Here is a 21,486-nt window from a genome sequence, read left to right on the forward strand (position 1 = left end):
CCTCCCCTGCTCACGGCTCTTCCTGAGGGATTCTGGGACCTCCGCTCGCTCCCCACTCTCTGTTTCTCTGGCCTCATAGATTGTCCCTTGGTCAGCGGTTCCTCAGCTTCTTTCTCCAGCCCCTAGTCCTTCTGAGCTCCTGACCTGTCTGGATGAGCACCTGCATCCACTGGCCAGTCCCAACAAGTGTGTCCCCACTCAGTTCTGGGTCTGCTCCCACCCCACTCCTGCCCATCCCCAGGCCTCAGTCAGCGGCCCCATCCCTTGATCACAATGACCAGTCCCTCGGCTGCTCACCTTTGCCCACACATCATCTGATTCTTGAGTCCTCCACCCCCCTCTCACTGCCCCCTCCTGGTCCAGGCACGGCATGCTGAGCCTCCTCCTCCGTGGCCACCTGCCCCACCCTGTCCCGCTGCTGTCCGCTGTATGTCTGCAGAGCCGCCAGGTGAACCTCTGTCACTGCCCTGCTCAAGCGGTTCAGTGGCTCCCTGGCGCTCTCGGCATGAGGTGGCCTGGCCCACCGCTGACTTGGGTGCTTCCCTCTGCCCCCCTGGCCCAGCCACCCAGGTTCTTCTCATTCCTCACACTTGTCGCATTTTCCTCTCCCCAAGGCCTTTGCTAGTACATGCTTTCTGCTCAGAGCCCTGCCTCTCTCACTCCCATTCCCCCAGGCTTCAACAGGCCCAGTCTGATCCTGCTTCCTGCCCTCTTCGCTGTAGCACTGCTCTCAGCTGTGGGTTAATGGCATTGCATGCTCATCTGATGAAAACCCCTCTCCAGCATCAGCACACAGGGGTCTTTGCAGCTGGGCCCCGCAGGTTCCTGGTGCCCAGGGTGGCATCCAGCGCACAGGAGACAGGAGAGCTGCTGACCACAGCACCCCAGCCCAGCCCTGGGTCCTGTGCTTAGCTTGTCCGGGGGTAGGTTCTCTCTGAAAAAAGGTGTATCTCCATCAGCTGTGCCCATAGGATCTAACCCCTGTGCAGCAGTTTGACCTCTGAGTACTCAAGAAGAATACTATTAAATGAGAGGCGAGTGGAGAGCAGGGAGGTCGAGGAGGGATCTTGCTCATACCTCTCAAGCCTCCCTCTGTCGTAAGAGGGACAGGTGTGGTGCGTCCCCATTCTCCACTCACCCCGGCCCTGGACTCCTGGACCTCGAGGGTCTTGTGATGAGTGTGTGTGTGGGACCCTGCCGTGTCTACCCTGTGACCACTGAGTGAGGTACTGCCGCAGGTCCTCCTTCTGGGGCGTGGGGGCAGGGGTGGTATGGCTCGAGCTCTGGCTCCATGTCTCCGGCCCTGAGGCCCTGTCCAGGCCTGTCATGGAGGCTGGGGCCTGGGCTTGACGTGACCTCCGACTTGTACTTCCCTGCAGTGCAGAAGATGTGGTAGCCCGCGTGTCGGGCAGCCAGCTCACGCTGGGCTACATGGAAGAGCATGGCTTCACCGAGCCCATCCTTGTCCCCAAGAAAGATGGGCTGGGCCTGGCGGTCCCAGCCCCCACCTTCTACGTCAGTGACGTCGAGAACTACGTGGGTAAGTGTCGTCTCCTGCAAGTGAGTTATGGGTTCCCTGAGCCAGGAGCCCCTGTGTACACTGTGAGCTGGTATGACCCTGGATCCCTCCCCGTGATCCATTATGGGTGCTCTTAGAACGAGACCCCATGCCCCAGCAAATGACATGTGACCCAGGCCTCCTCCCTGCTCCCTGCCCACACAATAGAGGCTGCATGGGGTCCCCTGGCTTCTGCCAGCTACAGATTTCGTTATTGTTGGGCACTAATGACAGTCATGCCTGGGAGGGCCTCGACTGTGTGGTTGTCTGCCCCTGAGGTTTGGGCCGTGTCCTCCCCAGCTGACCTCCCTTCTTTGCCCCAGACATGCCTTCCCGTGGCCCCAGGGCTTCCTGTCCTTCTGGATCCCTTTGGGTTCTCGCTGGAGCTGTCGGTGCTGGTGCTCTGTCTTGTGTTCCCCGCAGCTCTCAGTGCTGTGGACACACTTGATCAGGACACCTCTACGTGGAGCAGGTGCTTGTACATGCTGGCATCATCTGGCACAGAGAAGCCAGATGTAACCTCTCTCCAGATAGCCCAGCATCATCTGGCACAGAGGCCAGCGCACGCTTGCAGTGACCTTGGAGGGGCTGGTGGCCACACTGCCCTGGCTCTGAGGCTCTCATGGTTGCCAGGGCTTGGGGTGGTCACAGGGATGCCTGGGTGGCCAGTGCAGAGAGGGGAGAGGAACGAGCCTGAAAAGGCAAATGCCCCAGCCCGCTCTGGCCACATACTGGACACGAGGGTTCAGGTACTTGAGGCACTCAGACAAGTTGTTCAGTCTATGAGCTCTTGACCCTCTGCATCCCTGATGCTGTGAGTTGGGAGTGGGGGGCAGATGGGTGTGAGAATTCAGGGAGATCATCTGTACAAGCCATTCAGGAAGTCAGTGGCATTCTGGAGAATGGGGCTGGGGTGGGGAACACTCCTTTTCTGGAGCCCACCAGGGGAGAACCCAAGGATGACCAGCTTGTGGCGGGGAGGAAGAAAGGACTCACGTTTTCATTCTGGCTGTGACCACCGTCCAGGGCAGTTTCTGCCATGTCGTAGCACCTATAATAACAGGTAATATCTAGTGAGTACCTGCCAGGTGTCAGGCATTTTTATAAGCAATTTCTACATAGGAGCTAGTGTTCTGCTCACAACTCTGTCCCCAGGCCCCAGGCTCAGCCAGCTGTAAAGGGCAGGGCCAGCCCTGCCTCGGATGCTGCCTCTCCTGTTCCCCGACCAGCTGTGCCTACAGGAGTGGGAAGAGGCTTACTGAATAAGGGAGGAGATGGTCCAGAGGTTTAAAGGTCTTTTTCACTTCTTAGTTTGTTTTTTCTTTTTTAATGCAGCTTTTCATACACACACAGAATAAGAGAAGTAAGCAGTGAATGCCTATGTATCCAGTACTGGTCACAGAACCCACCAGCTTTGAGCTGTTTATCCATCTCCCCAACTCTGTCCTCCCCCAATTATTTGAAAGCAAATTTCTGGTACATAACATTATTTAAACCCATGAAGATTCCAGTACACAGCACTAACAGTTTTCAAAAATATATAATCATTATTATATATTCCATTATTATTGTTATATTATGTAGTTATATATTATATAGTTATATAATTATATATTATATAATTATTATTATATAGTTCCATTATTTCCCTTTATGACACTAATAATAATTCCTCAAAATCACCTAAGGCTCACCTGCATTCTCTCCAAATGCCTCAAAAACACCTTTCTTTGTGTCTGGATGTTTGAATCTGAATCCACACGAGACCCTCACGCTGCATTTTGGGTTTTATGTCCCTTCAGTCTCTTCTGTATCAGCCTGCATCCTTTTCCCATTCCCTTGGTTTGTTGGAGAAATGAGGTTGTTACCCCTGGAGCATCTTTCATATTTGTGACTTGGGAAAATCTTCTATTGGGGATTTGCTTGACAGCATCCCTGTGGTGTCATTTAACCTGTTCTTCTGTCCCAAGTGGTTCCTGTAACAGGTGGTTAGAGGTTGCTTAGATTTGAGTTCATGTTGTCGGCAGGACTCCTTAGGGTAGGAGTGTTGCCACCCACTTCTTTTCAGTGGTCAAGGCAGTGCGGTCTCAACTCTCCACAGAAAGCTCCATCAGCCTTTCAGCTCATTGTCTGAGCAGTGGTGAGGACTGTTGCAAAGGAAGAGTTGGCTACTTCTGTCCTTTTCTCTTCTTCTATTATGAGTCTTCTGTAAAGAACTGTTCCTCATTACTTGGTTATCCAGAATGCTATGTCTGTCATTAAAACATTTTTACCCTGGACTTTCCCCATCAACTATAGAAAATGTAGGACCAATGTTTTTCCTTTTATTTATCAACCTTCAGAATGTGGAGCTGGCGGCCTACAAATGCAGTTTTTTGATTTAAGAAGTTTTTAAGTGTAAATATGTCCCATGCGTTATTTTGGACATATCTACACTAAAAGCACCTCCATTGTTTAGCTGAAGTTTAAGTTCATGTGGTCTCCTGTATTTTTATTTGCTTATCTGGCCACCTCAGCTGAGGCTCCTAATTGTGCCACCCCACTGCACCAGGGGATCTTCATGGTCACCCAAGGGCAGGAGTGGGCAGGGCAGGTGGGAGGAGGGTCAGATTTTAGAGCCTAGAGCCTCAGCTTTCCGCCCTCCCCTCAGTTGTCTTCAGAGGCTGAGTGAGCATTCTCTCTGCACATCCTGGCCCCCGACCTCATGGGAGGCCACATCACCATCCTGGGTGCACTCACCCTCCCCTGCTGCCTCCCCAGGCCCAGAGCGAAGTGTGGATGTGACCGACGTCACCAAGCAGAAGGATTGCAAGATGAAGCTGAAGGAGTTTGTGGACTATTATTATAGCACCAACCGCAAGCGGGTCCTCAACCTCACCAACCTTGAGTTCTCTGACACCAGGTGAGCGGGGCCAGGGCGGAGGGAGGGAGAGAAGCACGGGTTTGGAGCATGCGGAAGATTTAAAGAGGAGGGCCAGTGACTGAGGCTGTTGAGGTCAGGGTGGCCTAGTTTATGATTTGTGACTGTCTCGTCTGAGCGGGCATGACCCTGAAGGCAGAGATGTGCCCCAGGCAGCAGGAACAACGAAGCCCTGTCCTCGGCTTGGCTGAAGTGTCAGCGCACAGGTGCTGCTGAGCTGGGTGTTTGCGATGCAGTACTGTGCCTTCTGTCCAGGACAGTGCCTTTGAACAGAATCACAGGCTGTCTTTGCCTTTTCCCATCTTCCCTGGAGATGAGCTCTCCGGTCTGGCATGGCCCAGCCTGGCGAGGAGTTGCCGCAGCCTGTTGTCTGTTCTGGAGGGCGGTGGCTTTTCCTTCTTCCGGGCTATTCATGAGCAATGACGTTTACTCTCAAGGCCCCATCCTTTCCAGTGACGCTAGCACGAGCCCACCTGAAGTCTCTTTCCAGTTCTCCAAGAAGGAAGTTGTTTCCGGGGTAGATAGTTCTCGGGCCTTCTCTTTGGGTGGAGAGCCCAGTGTTAGATGCCTGCCATAGCTACACCTAGTAGCTGGGCTCCTTCTGCCCGCTCTGTGAACCTCGGTTTGCTACCCAGGAGAATGGGAGCAATGCCCTGTAGCTTGAGGTCTAGAAATAGGTGTGGGACTCATCTCGCAGAGCACCTGGCCCTCCCTCCCCAGGGGGCATAACAGATGTGCTGACGGTTCCTGTCACTGTTGACCGCCCTTCTTGTCCCTGACCCCAGAATGTCCAGCTTCGTGGAGCCTCCTGACATCGTGAAGAAGCTGTCCTGGGTAGAAAACTACTGGCCTGACGATGCACTACTGGCCAAGCCCAAGGTGACCAAGTACTGCCTGATCTGTGTGAAGGACAGCTACACCGACTTTCACATCGACTCCGGGGGCGCCTCTGCCTGGTACCATGTGCTCAAGGTGAGCGCTGGCCTCTGCTCCCCACGGGGCCCCTCCCCGAGCCTTGAGGGCAGGACCTGCTCTTGACCAGAGCTGGCAGGACCATCTGTAGTCCCCACAGGCCCTAAGAGTGGCCAGCATCAGGTGGGAGGAGGGACAGATGTTTCTTCACAGAAAGGACACAGATGTTGGGCCCTTGGGGAGCAACTCAGGACCAGAGCAGCACACGTGTGGTGCTTTTTCTAAAGATTGAGGCTCATGAAGCAATGGGAGGAGGCCCGCTGTAGTGGTGACCAAGAGCTGTGTCTGGGGAGGGGAGAACAGTGCTGGGGAGCCTTCCTGAAAGAGCGGGTGAGGGAATATCCCCCATTCGGAGAATGAGGGGTTGGCTGGGGGCCAGGGAGCAAGGCTGCGGTGGCATCTGAGCAGCAGAGAGAGCTAGGGGACTTCTGGCTGGGAACAGGTAGGGAAGCTAGAGGAAAAGAGAAATGTGAAAACAAGACTCTAAGCATCGGGCTCACCATCCCGACCGGAGTCTCCCAGGCCTGCTGGAGCCTGGGCTAGGATAGGCGGCTCAACTTCTGACCCCAACCCTTTGAGGGCCTGAGCAAGTCCTGCTACCCACTCCTGCCACCTTTTGTGCATCTCCCGGTCTCAACCTGTCTGCCCCAGGAGTGAGGATCTGTTGATCTCCCTAGACGAAGCACAGAGCTGGGCTGTAGCTGGCAGGGGGTGCCATCCTTCCATCTCCAGTGGGACCCAGGTTACTGTCAAGAGAAGAGCTTTCTTAGAACTCGTCAGACTGCAGGTCACAACTTTGTTCCCCTTGGCATGTATAGCATCCATAGTGCTGCAAAGATAAGGAGTGTGGAGTGGCAGGGGTTGCCCTGAACATGCTGGAGCCACCTATGCCCAGGATCTTCCTGACATGCACACTTCTAGATTGCAAAGCACATGTGGCCCCAGTGTTTCAGGGGAGGAATGGTGGGCCTGGGAGGAGTTGTTGAAGCTGGGACCCACCCAGGGACATGGTGGGCATTACCCACCCCCAGCATCCCAGCATATGACAGTTTCTGCCAATGGCCTTTTGTTGGCAGGGGGAGAAGATCTTCTATCTCATCAAGCCAGCTTCAGCCAACATCTCCCTGTATGAGCGCTGGCAGTCGGCCTCAAACCACAGCGAGATGTTTTTTGCCGACCAGGTGGACAAATGCTACAAGTGCACCCTCAAACAGGGCCAGACCCTCTTCATCCCCTCGGGTGAGTGCCCTTCCCTTGTGTTATGTCCCCCACCTCTGATGTTTGGGAGGTCATGCCCTGGCTGTGTGCTGCCTTGCCCTGGGGTCAGTCCTGCTCTGCGGTCATTTCTGGGGCCGCCTCGGGGCCATGAGGCCCTGCAGCCTCCAGCCTGGCTGTGCTCCTGGAGGCCAGGCCTGTGGGATTGCATGGGGCCCTGAGAGCCCAGTCACACTGTCAGAGGTGGTGTTTGCTGATCTGGACATTTCAAACACAAAGGGGAAATCAGTATACAAGCAGATAATGCCCTTTACAGATGTCACTTTGCTTCACCTGTAAATACTTCACCTTTTAAGGTGAAGGTATCTGTAAGGTTTCTTTTTAAAAACAACATAATTACAGTACTATCATCGTGCTTTAAAAATGAACAGTTAACCATTCCAGTATTATCGAATGGCCAATCAGTGTTCAGATTTTCTAGTTGTCATATATGGAGGCCCTCACATTTCCACTGAGTTATGTGCCTCTGAGTCCTTGCTGATCTAGCCCCTACTCCTGTTTCCTACAACCACAGTTATTTCCTGGTCTGGGGGACAAACTCAGCTCTCCTGGGAGTTGTGGCAGCTCTGCCTGTCCGTCCGTCCTGCATGTGGAGATCAGGAATGCCAGGCAGCCCACCCCTGGGTTGGGCCTGAGCAAGTCTCCTGGGCTCCTGGGCCTGGGTTTCCCTGTCTATACCACACAGGGCTGGATAGAACAGACTGGGCCCGTTCAACCACAGGCTGTCCTGGGAGGGCACACCCACTCATCACATAGAAGCCAGGGCCAGAGCACCTGCTGGGGCCCCGGATGGATGGGGGCACAGAGGAAGGGCTGGCAGGAGCCGGAGCCCATGCTGGCTGGAGTCAGGCCAGGTATGCCACGAGCCTGGCATGAGAACACTGTGAAGAGGTGGCCTCATCCCTGTCCCCGCAGGCTGGATTTACGCCACTCTGACGCCTGTGGACTGCCTGGCCTTCGCGGGACATTTCCTCCACAGCCTGAGTGTGGAGATGCAGATGAGGTAGGGCCACACCTGACTCCCAGGCTCCACCACGGTATGAGGATGCCTCCCCTGAGTCCTGGCTGGGCCCAGCTCATGGGTGACCCTTGGCATGCCTGTTTGCCTAGCCAGGTGTCTGTGTGGTGGGGAGGAAGGAGGAGATGAGCTGTGATCCTCCCAGGGCTCCTGAGTTGCCTTGTTGCCGGACAGCCTCAGGCCTGTAATAGACTTGGGGGGAACTGAAAGGCCAGGCCGCCTTCTCCTTGGGCACTGACCCAGAGCTCTAGAAGCCATGGCCCGTGGGGCTCACCTTCACGCCAAGTGGTCATCCTGAGGTGGTCCCCTGGTTCACCTTGCTATTAAGGCCCCGCAGGGAGGCCTGAGCGGGCATGGCTGCAGTGTAGCCTCTGGTTGTGGCGTGGGTTCATCTTCCTTTAGCATTACCTGCTCAGGGCTTCATACACTGAATAGTTCTTTGCTGTGGCTTCCAGAGCATACGAAGTGGAAAGAAGGTTGAAACTGGGCAGCCTGACTCAGTTTCCCAACTTCGAAACTGCCTGCTGGTACATGGGGAAGCACCTGCTGGAGGCGTTCAAAAGTACGTCATCTCCCGGTCAGCGTCTTTGCCTGTGGCTGTGGGCAGTTAGTTTGCGGGTGGAGCTCAGGGATGCCGGAGAGTGGTCACAGTTCTGCCATCATGCAGCAGGGCGGCTGGGCCCTGGGGCACAGGCTGAGCGCTGCCCTCATGGGGCCTGAGCGGAAAGTCCCCCCAGCTCCCAGGCCTTGCTTTCCTGTCTGTGTGCTATGGGGCTGGAGTGGGCTCCTGCCTGCAGGGTCATCTGGTGTTGCAGAAGGAGCTCTGGCCACATGTTTCCAGACTTGGTGTGTGTTCTGCTAGGTCCCCGTGGCCTTGTGTGGTTACTGACAGGGCTCAGTTGGGACGTCGAGAGGCCTGGGGTCTGCCTGGCTACCAGCCAAGGGGCCCCAGTAGCATCCCTGCTGTACTGGGGGAATGTGGATGCCAGAGTCCCCCGGGGAAGGCTGTGGGGAGGGATGGGCTTTGCTGGGTCCCTGCCCTCCATGAACATGGCCTTCCATCCTATGTCCTGCCAACCCTGCCTTTGGGATCAGCTCCAGGTGGCCAGCTCCTGCTCAGGTCTCCAGACTTTCTGCAGCCATGTGAGGGATACAGGAGGAGCATTTGCTTTCATGGAGAGCTTCCTTTTTCAGCAGCACCTGCCTTCCAGGAAGCTGCTCTTTTGTGTTCTGATAAGAGCCGCAAGTAGAGACCTTCTTATCAGGACTCCTTTGTACTTCGACTCTGATTTGAGATCAGAAAGCTGAAAATAAAAAAAAAAAAAAAAGAAAGCTGAAAATGGTTCTTAACCTGGGCTGGCTAGGTTTCAGTGAAATTCATCCATCATTTTCTAAACTTCAGCCCTGTACTCCAGACAGGAGTGCCCTGCTCTGGGGTTTCTTGCTGGAGAGATGGAACGGGGGTCGTGTGAGCAGAATCACACCCTGGGGACCTGGGGACAGCTTGACCAGGGTGACTGCTGACTAGCTGGGCCTTGCTGGGCTGCCCTCGCCTCTCTGCCCTGGGCCTTCCTCTGTGATGGGACTGACAGCTCAGCAGCCTCAGAGCCGAGAGGGCCCAGGGGTTTGCCACAGGCCAGACATGGTCATCTGGTGGTGTCAGAGCTCAGGGCTGCTCCGCCTCCTCGGTGAACTCTCTGCCCGAAGGGGGAACACTCTGTCCCTTCTGTTTGGGGGCAGCTCTGGCTCCCAAGGATGTGATTGAGGTGGTACTTGCCTTGGGCTACCCCAGTGGGAAGTGGGCCCACTGCCTCAGCTATGCAGGGGGCTGTGAGAGGGTGGGAATCAGAAAGCATCAGGGATGCTTAGTTTGGGGCATGACTGTGGTCCCTCACTGTTGCAGGCTGGGGACCAGTGGAGGAGGGAGCCAGCCCACCTGCCTGAGGGGCCTGGTGGGTGGACAATGGAAAGGCTAGTCCTGCCCCTTGCAGAGCATCTTAGATGGGCATCCCCTGGGTTCTAAGAGGAACCGTTGGCAGTTGGGCAGGTGGTGGTGGGCACATGCCTCTGAAAGGGCTGGCCCTGAATACCCCCTACCACCGGGGCTTTAAGTCACCTGCAGGTGGCAGGGGAAAGTGGGTACCCTCCTGAGCAAACCCGTCCATCTTCCCCCAGGTTCTCACAAATCTGGGAAGCAGCTGCCCCCTCATTTAGTCCAAGGAGCTAAAATTCTCAATGGTGCCTTCAGATCATGGACGAGGAAGCAGGTAGGGAAGTGTGCTAGGCGTGACCCAGGGCAGAAGGGAGGGCGGCAGGCGGGGCGTCATCCCTCGGGCTCATCCTTCCTTCGGTGGGAACTAGCATGTGCGGAGCAGGTGGGGGCCGCCTGGCCAGTCACATATCTGTTGGTGGGGGCAGATGCGGGAGAGGGCCCCCCACCTAGGGACCTGGCCTGAGGGGTGGGGCTGGGTGGCAGGGAGATTCAGTGAGAAGAAGTGAGGTGGTGCAGACAGCACTGCGTGGACCCTGAAGGCCAGGGAGTGGGGAGGACTCGGGTCAGTGACTGGCTGGAGGTTCACGTTCTGAAAAGGACAGTGGACATGTCCTCGTTGTCCCACTGACTGGTGCAGGCGTCACCTCAGGGGCTGGCTTTGCCCCAGTGACTAGGACAGCCCCTTTGCCCTATGCCCCTCCATCCCCCCCACCCCCGACCACAAGAGCACTGCCCTGTACCCCTCATGACTCCCTTGAAGCAGCATTTCTGGGTCCCCCCCACATTGAAAGCATTAGCACCCTCACTAGCATCCATGCAGTGGCTACTTCTCAGGGAGACTCCAGAAAAGCAACTTCCAACTTCCCTTGGCATCCTGCCTGGATTGTTGGTACAGAGGGAGGGAAGAGGCCTGGTGAGCCTTGGGGCTCCCTGTCTACTGCCTTGGGAACCCCTGCCAGTCAGGGGTGCCAGCATAGTCTGAGCAGATCCCACCAGGCCCCCGGAAAGTCTTGAGAAAGTGGGGAGCCGAAGAGGGGAGCACTGTGCATCTCTCATGGGTGGGCTGAGTGGGGTGGCGCAGCAGGTACCCCCCTAGGGCCCTCCTTCGGTTCTCAAAGCCTGGAGTGGGACAGGGTGTGCCCCCGACTCACACCAGTTGTCTGGCCAGGTGAAGTGGCCTTCTGCCCAGGAAGAAGGGATGGCCTGCATTCACATCACAGCTGGTAGTAGCACTGGGCACCCTCTCCCCTCTGGGACTTACTTGTCCATCTGTAAGAGTGGGGTCACGGCAGAGCCTCCTCGTCGGCACAGTGTCTGGCTAGAGTGGGCTAACTCCCTTAGGGGCCCCAGCAGCCAGTCCACGCCTCTGGCAGGGCCTTCCCCTCTGCCTGTCTGGGCAGCAGTGGGGCTGGAGGTCCTGGCTGGGTAAGTGGGGGACAGCCTGGAGGGACAGAGGGCATGAGTCAGGAACCACAGCATGAGCCTCCTTGGGGCCCCTGTGAGTGGAGCGGGGGTGGGCATCTGTGCCCAGACTTGGCAGCTGACCCGCTGACCCTGTGCATGGGCTGTCCTGCAGGCTTTGGCAGAACATGAGGACGAGCTCCCAGAGCACTTCAAACCCTCGCAGCTTATCAAAGACCTCGCCAAAGAGATCCGGCTCAGTGAGGTAGGGCTCACCCTGGTGGCCTGCTGACCCCGCTGGAGGGATGTCTGCCTGTCTTCCCTGCTCATCCTGTGAGGGTCGGCCACGTGAGAGGCAGCCCCTCCTGCAGCCCTCTGGGGCAGGGTCGCCTGCACGATGACGCTGGATCCTCAGCCCTGGGGGCAGACTCGCAGTCTCCTGGTGTGATCCTCGGGAATGAGAGAGTGTGGGGGCGCTGTGCAGCCCCCTGTGGGGTGGGGAATGACTGCAGCAAGGACTGCTTCAGCCCCTGAGACCCAGCTTGTGTGAGCCTGTCCAGCCCCCAGCTTCCCCGTGCCTCAGGGTGGGACAGCAGTCCCCACCAAGGAGGTAGAGGGGTCAAGTGACTGCCGATGTGGATGGTGTGAGACGGGTGTGGAATTGTCACGTGGATGGTGTAGATGATGTGACCGTGTTCATAGATGGTGTAGATGGGTGTGAGCTTGTGATACAGATGGTGTAGGATACATGTGAGCATGTTACCAGTGATGCAGACAGATGCCCCATTTTCTGCCTGTTTCCCGTGGCCTGGGGCTGTGAGACCCTCCCAGCAGGGCACTCTTGGTCACTTCTCCCTGTCCTTTTCCCAGAATGCCTCCAAGGCCTCCCGACCTGAAGTGACTGCGGCTGTCTCCTCAGACGAGGTCTGTTTTGGGGATCGGGAAAAGGAGGAGCCCCCATCCCCCATTGAGGCCAGCCCCCCACGGTCCTTCCTGGAGAAAGTGTCCAAAAAAAAGACTCCCAAAACCGTGAAGATGCCCAAGCCGTCCAAAGTTCCCAAGCCCCCCAAGCCCCCCAAGCCTCCCAAATCACTGAAGCTGAAGGATGGGAGCAAGAAGAAGGGGAAGAAGTGCAGGGGCTCAGCGTCACCCACCATCCCCAACCTGGACCTGCTGGAGGCTCACACCAAGGAGGCACTGACCAAGATCGAGCCTCCTAAGAAGGGCAAGGTGGGTGGTCTTGCCCTCCCTACCTGTAGTCAGTGGGCCTGCAGACACCTCCGGGGGGCAGGCCTGTGGACTGGTGCCGGACCTGCTGTGTCCTTGTGGTGGAGACCCAGGGCAGCTGGGCTCTGCCCCAACAGGCTTGGTATAGTGGGCAACTGGGGAGAGACCCTCATGATAAAGGCAGCGGAGTCTGTCCTGGGTCAGGGTGGTACCATCAAGGGTCACCTGGGGGGACAAGCCGGCTGAGTCTTCCCTGGGGCCCAGACATTGGCTGAAACCTAAAGGTGGGTGAGGCACCCAGTGGAGGGCAATGGGGAGGCAGGAATGGAGGTAGTGATGGGGCCAGGCTTCCTTGGGGCCCTGAGCCTCTGTGACAGTAAGAGAAGCAGGCCTGGCCCTGAAGACCCGTCAATGTGAGTAGAGGGTCTTAGGTATGGACGTTGGGGACTATGAGTCTCTGAAAGTAAGCCATACTGAATGATTTCCTCCTAGTGGGAGATCATTACCCATTGTTTCAGGGCTTAAGTGGGGCACAATTGGTTTTCCTTTTCTCAATGCAAAGAGGGTAGATGAATGTATGAATTAATAGATGGGTGGGTGGATGGAAAGAAGAGAGGGAGGAAGGAAGGGTAGGAGGAGGAAGAGTGGTTGAATGAATGGGTGGGTGAATGGCTTATGAGTGGGTGAGTGGATGGATGAATGGTTGGTGAATGAATGAATGGATGGGTGGGTGGGTGGGTGGATAGGTGGATAGTGGATGGTGGGTGGGTGGATAGGTGGGTAGTGGATGGTGAGTGGTAGATAGGTAGATGTGGATAATTGGATGGGTGGGTGGGTGGATGGTGGGTGGGTGTGTGGATAGGTGGATAGTGGATGGTGGGTGGTGGATAGGTGGATGGTGGATAATTGGATGGGTGGGTGGGTAGTGGATAGTGGATGGTGGGTGGTAGATAGGTGGATGGTGGATAATTGGATGGGTGGGTGGATGAATGGATGGTGTGGATGGATGGGTGGGTGGGTGGATAGGTGGATGGTGGATAATTGGATGGGTGGGTGGGTGGTGGTTGGGTGGATAGTGGATAGTGGATGGTGGGTGGGTGGATGGTGGATAATTGGATGGGTGGGTGGATGGATGGGTGGGTGGGTGGATAGGTGGATAGTGGATGGTGGATGGGTGGATAGGTGGAGAGTGGATGGTGATGGTAGATAGATGGATGGTGGATAATTGGATGGGTGGGCGGATGGACGGATGGCTAGTTGGATACGGGGTTGGGTATATTGATGGATGGATGACTGATGTATATAGGCCAGCAGGAGGTGGGGACTCTGTGCTGTGGGGTTCTCACTTTGCACTGTAGCCTGATGAACCCTGCTGCCCTCCCATGTCTGCTACTAGATCATGGCTAGTATTTTCTAGGCCACAAAGAATGTCCTGAGTGTGCCCAACAAGGAGGTGGTCAGCACGCAGAATGACGTGGAGCGGCTGGAAATCCGAGAGCAAACTAAGAGCAAGTCAGAGGCCAAGTGGAAGTACAAGGTGAGGGGTGTGTGTGCAGGTGTGCGGTGAGTGCGTCTAACGCCAGGGAGGGCTGTGTTAGTGAAAGAAGGTGGTGTGTGAGGCAGGTGTGGGCTCAGTGGTGTGTGCTTGTAGGATATGTCAGGGTGTGTGCTGTGAAGGTCTTTGAGGGTCTGGGCATGCACCTAGCCTCCTGGAGCCACCTTCTGAGGGTTGGTGAGGACACGTCTTAGTCTCAGAAGATGGACAGCGTTGCCCTTAGTGGCCTGCCCTGGTTCAAGCTGGCAATCCCTGGAGCTGGTCAGCATCCGAGGGCAGTTCCTGTGGACCTGGGGCTGCGTGGGCATGGGTCCTCAGGTGACATGTCAGAGGGAGGAGGCTGGCCTGTCCTGCTGCCTCTGCCCACTGGTCACCTGCATGGGGTTCAGGGACGGTTCTGGGTTTGCTTTGCAGAACAGCAAACCCGACTCCCTGCTGAAGATGGAGGAAGAGCAGAAGCTGGAGAAGTCTCCTCTGTCAGGGAACAAGGACACCAAGTTCTCCTTCTCCTTCTCCAACAAGAAACTGCTTGGGTACGTGAGTGCTTGTGCCAGGAGGGGCTGGTTGTACACGCGCCACATGTCGCACACGCATACCCTGAGCATCCTCTCTCCACATCACACACACACATGCCCTGTTTGTACCTACCTCACACACACACATACACTCTCCTGGAGGACTCTGCAGGTGACCCCTTGTCCTGAGCTAGAGGATGTGGCCAGGCACACCCCTCATGAGGCTCTCACCAGGCTGACCCCTTTCCTGCTTCCTAAACCAAAGAGCTCAGGTAGGTAGGCATGGAGCAGTGGTGTGTGCGGCAAGGAGGGGAGGGTATGATTGGGCAGATATTATCTAAGTGCTGTCCTGGGCTGTCACAGAGGACATGCTAGGAGTCAGGATCTCGGCCTAGGAGTCCAGAGGCCAGTGGGGAGAGGCTGGTGTGAGCCCAATACTGTCAAATCCACCTGAAATGATGGCTGTGATTGGGGCCATGGAAGAAGGATTTGTGGGGCCTGGGGTGCTATGGAGTCCTTGGTTGCCCAAGGGAATTGGTGGGAGGGCTTCCTGGAGGAGACGGCCCTAAGCTGAGAGGTGGGGTACCCAGCCTGGGTGTGTCTAGGTATGTGAGCTGGTGTGTTTAGGTCCCAGACTGTATAAGGGATCTCGGTCGGCTGACCAGTGTGGTGGGCTGGCCAGATGGGAGGTGGGTGGGCCAGGAACCCTGTGCCCACTGAGAAGCCCCTTGCTGGCCTTGGTCTGACAGTTGTATGCTGAATCCAAAGTGCAGTGTGGCTGCCTGACAAACAGGAGGTAGACACATCCCAGTGGGAACGGGGCCACTTTACGCCTGTGGATCTGAGTTTTCTCCTCTGCAGAATGGGAGAAGGCCATTTTCAGGTGGTGAGGGACAGAGCTGTCAGTGTCTGGTGGTCTTGCAGAGCCCGGCACAGGTGGGCGTATTTTTCCCAAGAGCTCATGGCAGTGTGCCAAGGCCTCTTGGCAAGCAGATGGGTTGGATCTGTTGCCATGACTTCATGGCCCTGGGCATGTCCTTGATTTATCTGAAGCTCAGCTGGTGGGTGCCGGGGAGCTTTTGACGGCCTTAACTGTATGACTGACTGACCGTGCTCGAGCTTGGAAATGGAAGGGAGAGAAGGAGACATGAATCTATAACCATGTGCGTACATGGGGATGTGTGTGTACACGTGTATGTGTGTTGCATGATGTAGCTCATGCCCACACCCAGCAGGGCTCACTGCCAGCCGTCCTTGGTGTTTCCATGGTTGGGAATCGGAGCTGTGCCCATTGGGAATTGCAGACGCCCGTGCCTTGCACAAGTGTGCACTGATGCCCTCAGCTGACCCCGGGGGCAGCGGCTGGAGCATCGAACCCTCCTCGTTTGCAGTAGCCCTATGGCCCCAGGATTTATTATGTTGTTCCTACACCTCAGCCCTGAAATTATCTTTCCATAATAACTGTGTGGATAAAAAACCCAGGCCGGTTGGCACTGGCTGTGTCTGACTCTGAGCTTGTATCAGGCCCCAGAGCAGACTGACAGAAGTCTGTACTCATCCAGCGGCTAGGATTGGGGAGCAGTTAGGAACCTCACACACCCTGAGGACGGGCCAGGCTATCCCGTGGGTTGTGTGCTATCCTTGCTGGGGTCATGGCGTTGGAGAGGAGGCTGTGGGGTTGGGAGGGGTCCAGCCCTTACTGTTGGTCTTCCAAGGCCTGTTGAGGGATGGAGTGCTGGGGACCCTGGCCTGGCTCTGCAGATGCCCACTGACCGACCCTTTTATTCCACCCCAGCTCCAAGGCCCTCAAGCCGCAGCCTGGCCCAGGGGTGTTCGGGGCCTTGCAGAACTTTAAGGAGGACAAGCCCCAGCCGGTGCGGGATGAGTATGAATACGTGTCGGATGATGGGGAGCTCAAGATTGACGAATTCCCTATTAGGAGGAAGAAAAATGCTCCGAAGAGGGACTTATCCTGTGAGTTGGGGGGACACAGGGAGGGGGCAGGCCCAGCCCTGTAGGGTCCATCCCAGGCGTGTGGAGTGGGCGTTGGATGTAGCTGGACTAGGGTCCCCCTCTGCCCCTCTAAAGTTGCCATTGACTCCCATCTGCTCTGCTTTCAGTCTTACTGGACAAGAAGGAGCCGCTGCCCACGCCCGTTACGAAGCCAAAGCTGGACTCGGCGCTCTACAAGGTAAGCAATTGCCTTCTGGGCCACTGGTCACAGGAGTGAGCGAGACAGTCATCCCTGTGTCTGGCTCTTCTTGAGGCAGTGGCCCGCCTACCACTTGGTGGGACATCTCTGACTGAGCTTTCTGGGTGGAGCGCGGAGGGAAACGTTTTCCTGGGGAGGCTGGCTGGGCTCCAGATGTGGGACTGTGAGCCCTGGGGCCCTGCACAAAGGGGCAAAAGCAAAGTCGGGACTTGCGGAAGGTCTACAGGTGCCTGGCGCTGCGCTCCTCAGTCAGATCCACGAGTTTCCTTGATGTTTGAGGATGGTGCTACAGAGGGTAGCAGGCCAGGCTGCTGGGGGTTGCTTATGGGGGTTACGTTATGGGGGAGGTATGGGGGTTACGTTAGATAACCTCCAAGACCGTGCATGTCCAGCCCAGGATGTGGTGGCTATCTCCCAGGAAGCCAAGTTCCAGGAAGACGGGTGATACCCTACCTGCAGAGCCCAGGGTGTCCCTGCGGAGCCACCGGCCAGGGGCTGTTAACTGGTGTCCTTCAGGTGCAGATTCACCCACCTGATCCCTGTCCAAGCAGCACCTCTTGTGTCTGTGCTCAGTACTGGGGCTCTCACATAAGGTTCTGCAAGCCAGGGCTCATCTGGGAAAGTGGTGCAGGTGGGGCTCCAGGCTTCCAGCGCAAAGCTCTGGCGCCCACGCTCTGCAGTATGTGTCTGGTCAGTCAGCCTCCCGGTGCTCAGCACAAGGACAAGCTCTTTAAAAACCTCTTTTTCTCACTGGAGTGAAAGAGTCCCTGTCCCTACCCCCAAGCCCTTTTCTGACTGGCTGCTCTGTCCCTACAGCAGAGCGATGACTCCTCTGATGAGGGCTCACTGCACATAGACACGGACACCAAGCCCGCCCGCAATGCCAAAGTGAAGAAGGACAGCGGGGGTTCAGCCGCGGGCATCCTGGACCTGCTTCAGGCCAGCGAGGAGGTTGGCGCACTCGAGTACAACCCCAACAGGTAGGCCCAGTGCCCTTGGGGAACTGGGGGGAGTGGGTGCTTCCACGGAGTTGGGCCAAACAGGACTCCATCAGTCCACGTCCTGGAGGCTGGACAGTCGGAGTGGGACGTCTGCCTGGCAGAGGTGGTGTTAGGTGGCCAGGGAGGTGAGCGGGGGCTGGCTATGTAGGTCCTTCGTGTTGCAGAGCTCCTGTGTGAGGACTGTGGGGCCACCATACCTGTGGGAGCCTGCGGGGAAGCAGGGCCAGGCTGGGTACCTGGAGGGTATCAGGGTGTTTCCAGACTGGGACGTCCAGCTGTCTCTCCCTCATCATTTCCCAAATATCATAAAAATGACCTAAGAAAATTCCACGGTGTGTGCCCGATGTCGGGGTAAAGAGCATTCATGGGCCTCTCTGAGACCCCAAGCTGGCTTCCCTGCAGAGCCATCATCTGCAGCAAGGAAGATGATGGTTCAGAGCTTGGGACATGAGAGCCCACTTCCTGAGAAGGGGCTGGATCAGCCAGGCTCCCAGACTCCCACCCCAACTGGGAGTGTGTGGGAGCTAAGCCAGGCTGCCCTTGAGACCTGTTTGAGTCCACATGTGCGCCTCAGGCCCCACTCACTGCTGGTGTATATGCTGCCCTTTCCCAGAGGCCCTGAGCTTCCAGGCGATCAGAAAGGCCAGGACGTGTGTCTGCTCAGCTCAGGTGGTCCTCCCTGCCTAGGCCTGCCCAGTTTCAGTCCTTTGATTTGAGAGAAATGAGTTAATTCTCTTGGGGTTTTGCATTGGATGGGAGGCCGTGGGGCTTGTTTTTCTCATGATTGTTGTTATTTAGTCGCTCAGTCATATCTGACTCTTTGTGACCCCCATGGACTGTAGCCCAGCAGGCTCCTCTGTCCATGGGATTTCCCAGGCAAGAATACTGTAGTGGTTTGCCATTTCCTTCTCCAGGGGATCTCCCCAACCCAGGGATTGAACCCGAGTCTCCTGCCTTGTAGATAGATGGGTTCTTTACCACTGGGCCGCCAGGGAAGCCCCTTTTCTCAGGATGGTCCCAGTTAAGTTCCCTTTTGGTCCCAATTGGCTCTTGTTTTCAAGCATCATGGGGCATTTCCCCCCCCCCCGCCCCCCCCCCCCCCCACACACACACATGGAATTTCTACAAGTACCACAGAGAGACAACCAAGGGATGGAGGCCTGTGCCCCCTGCAGCCTCCCCATCCTGGAGATGTCTGCCACCACGGTCAGGGCTGGCTCCCCTCCTAGTTCTTGAGTCATTAGGAGATTCCTACTGCGTCGATGGGGAAACTGAGGCTGAGAGAGCTCAGGTGGCTCGCTCAAGGCCACATAGCTAGGAGGCAGCAGATACGACTAGAAGCTCCATTTGCTAATGATGGAACCCAAGCGTGGGGGTCCTGGAAGGCTGACCATGATAGACGGTGTCATCCAGCCAGGGCGGGGTGACTTGGCCTGAGGGAGGCGGGGCTTACATGGTCTGCTTGGCATTTGTTTGGTCCTCCAAATCTGCCTTTCAGCCCATGCTACCAGGATTGAAGTCCGAGGGCTACCTGAGCTGGTGGAGGCACATGTCAGCCCCATCTCAGACAGCGGGGCCCCAGCAGGAGGATGAGGGCCTGATTGAAAAGTATACTTCCTAAATCAAATGGTTGTATTCTCTTTCACGGATTACCATTTTTTGTGCAGTGTTATGCTCACAGATAGCCATAGGCGCCTTCTCTCATGGGAGTAGAGTATGGTTGGAGGCTTCTACAGAGCTGTGGGGTACAGATTTCCTGTTGAGTATGAAGTAGTTTCTGTAGATAAAGCAGACCCAATCCCCTCAACTGCGGAGACACCCTGGTGGTGGCAGGAGGGACCCTGGCCTGGGACCCCTTTGCCGGGAGGAGAAGCCTGGCTGTGATCCCTCTTCTGCTGGAGGGGGCTGGCGCCTGGACTGGCCCTGCACCTCTTCAGAGGTGCCTCTTTTCTGGGAATGCTCTGGCTAGCTGGCATCTCAGTGACTGAATGACGCTCACCCAGGTCCTCTGTGAGCTCCATGGAGGGCTCCTGCCAAAACCAGATGAGGGCAGATGAGGCTGGTGCCAGAATTCTGCCTGGAGCTGGGACACAGGGCCTGCAGCTTGGGCTCCTGACTGAGACTGGGCATGGTCTGTTGGGAGAGGGTGGGCCAGTCTGTGGATGCGCTGTGAACTGATCTGTAGGTGCACATGTGTGTACTCACACACGCTTGCATGTGCCTGCCGGGGCTGGCCTCCTTGGCTGCCGCGGGCAGTTCCTTTCCCAAGTCTCCCATTTGGAGTGTAGGTCAGTGTTTGATGGTCCATTTGCTCTGTTTTAAGTATTTGCTTTTTTGGAAAAAAAACAGCTGAAGAAAATGGAGGAAAATATGTTAATTTCTTGTGGATGGTTTGCTGAGTGTTTACCGCCGGGGGGAAAAGGAGAGGATTTTGGTATGATAATTGGAGGATTAAGGTATTATTTTCCATGCACACTGGTTAGACTTTGCTCCTTGATTCGCCGACCCACGTGGCCAGTCTGCAGCCCTGGCCTCCAAGGCCCCTCCCTCTCAGTTGCAGCTGAGCTGGGCTGGGACCACGACGTCCAGATGGCACAGGCAGGCGGCTGGCTTCCATGCTGGCTCCCGGAGGACCCTCGTGGTGGGTGTCCTGGCCCCCACCCTCCTATTCCTGCAGGAAGTCTGGCGTTTGTCCAGGCCATGAGGCTGGGTGAGGATGCCTGAGACCTTCAGGGCCTCATCCGCAGAGCACTGGAGAGCCTGGCGTGGAGTGTGGGGGGCCATCTATCAGCTCTTGCTGGCTCTCATACTTGGCCGGGAGTGGGGGTCTGTTCCTGCTCGGAAAGCATCAGTGATGATGGTGTAGCAATGATACTACCATTACCAAACGCCATGTGCTCCTGACTGGGTCGGGGCATGCCTTTGCCCTCATGGCATGGGATAGTGGGGGTTGGGAGGGCACTGGGGCAGGTGGAAGGCCTGGTGGAGGGCTCCTAACTCTCCACAGCGGTCTGATCATACTTGATTTTTCCCACTGTTTGTGGCTTTGGAACCATAATCCATCCGCTTCTAGCAAAAGCCCAAAACACTGCGGTCCAGTATGTCTCAGGCGGGGCTGGGGGAAGCAGCATTCATGGAGTACTGCCCAGAGAGGCGCCCGCCCGTCGCTGCCTCCTGGCTTAGGGCAGGGTCCCTGGCCTGGAGCCAGCAGTACCCCTCGCAGGACGACTTTTGTCCAAATTTGTCTTGGTGGGCCCCCAGGAACACAGGGGACCACCTTCTGGGTCTGTGCTTCCTGGGGCCAGCTCCATCTCCCTGCACCCTCCAACCTCAGTCTTGGGAACCTTATGTCTGAGCAGGGATTTCTTCTCATTTTAATGTCTTACTAGAGATACTTCAAACACTTCTTGGAAGTGGGGGAGGGGCCGGGGACCATGCAGAACCACCGGGGTTGTTCTGTGGGGACACTTTTGGGCGCTGCTCTTGTGTTCTGGCAGCCCTGTGGGTGTGTCCATCCCCCGGGGCACATGGGGCAGGCCGGAGGGGGCCTGAGTGTTGCACATGCAGGACGGGCCCGCTGCTGGGCCTCCGGGGCCTCCTGGGTCTGTGACCAGGGAGGAAAGCCAAGCGGTACCCCATTCCAGGCCCTGCTTCCTCAGGAACCAGGGGGCAATGAGAGGTATAGCCAGGCTCTCCAGAGGCTGGGGTGGGCTGTCCTGACTCAGGTAGACAAATGTCTGGGGTGATGGGCAAGGGTGAGGGTGTGGGTGCAGGTGCAGTCATGAAAAGACGGTGTGGGTCACCGGGGGAGATCGAGTGCTGTGGGAGGGAGAGGCCTG

At 56.6% G+C, this 21,486-nt stretch overlaps 1 protein-coding gene across 3 annotated transcripts in view; it reads left to right on the plus strand.

Annotated features, from left to right (window-relative positions):
• The window catches only part of PHF2 (PHD finger protein 2), an 81,948-nt gene that overhangs the window by 54,579 nt on the left and 5,883 nt on the right, over positions 1-21,486 (plus strand). For 2 of the 3 annotated variants that reach the window (XM_065946799.1, XM_065946798.1), the window contains exons 4-17: positions 1,380-1,540; positions 4,319-4,460; positions 5,264-5,450; positions 6,527-6,689; positions 7,641-7,728; positions 8,199-8,305; positions 9,919-10,010; positions 11,313-11,402; positions 12,008-12,367; positions 13,782-13,901; positions 14,334-14,452; positions 16,230-16,408; positions 16,555-16,625; positions 17,463-17,626. In XM_065946799.1, coding sequence (XP_065802871.1) covers positions 1,380-1,540; positions 4,319-4,460; positions 5,264-5,450; positions 6,527-6,689; positions 7,641-7,728; positions 8,199-8,305; positions 9,919-10,010; positions 11,313-11,402; positions 12,008-12,367; positions 13,782-13,901; positions 14,334-14,452; positions 16,230-16,408; positions 16,555-16,625; positions 17,463-17,626 — 2,043 coding nt within the window. The remainder of the gene's footprint in view (positions 1-1,379; positions 1,541-4,318; positions 4,461-5,263; positions 5,451-6,526; positions 6,690-7,640; positions 7,729-8,198; positions 8,306-9,918; positions 10,011-11,312; positions 11,403-12,007; positions 12,368-13,781; positions 13,902-14,333; positions 14,453-16,229; positions 16,409-16,554; positions 16,626-17,462; positions 17,627-21,486) is intronic. The other variant, XM_065946797.1, reaches the window with a different exon arrangement.

The sequence above is a fragment of the Muntiacus reevesi genome, chromosome 10, assembly GCF_963930625.1.
Source record: "Muntiacus reevesi chromosome 10, mMunRee1.1, whole genome shotgun sequence".
NCBI lineage: Eukaryota > Metazoa > Chordata > Mammalia > Artiodactyla > Cervidae > Muntiacus > Muntiacus reevesi.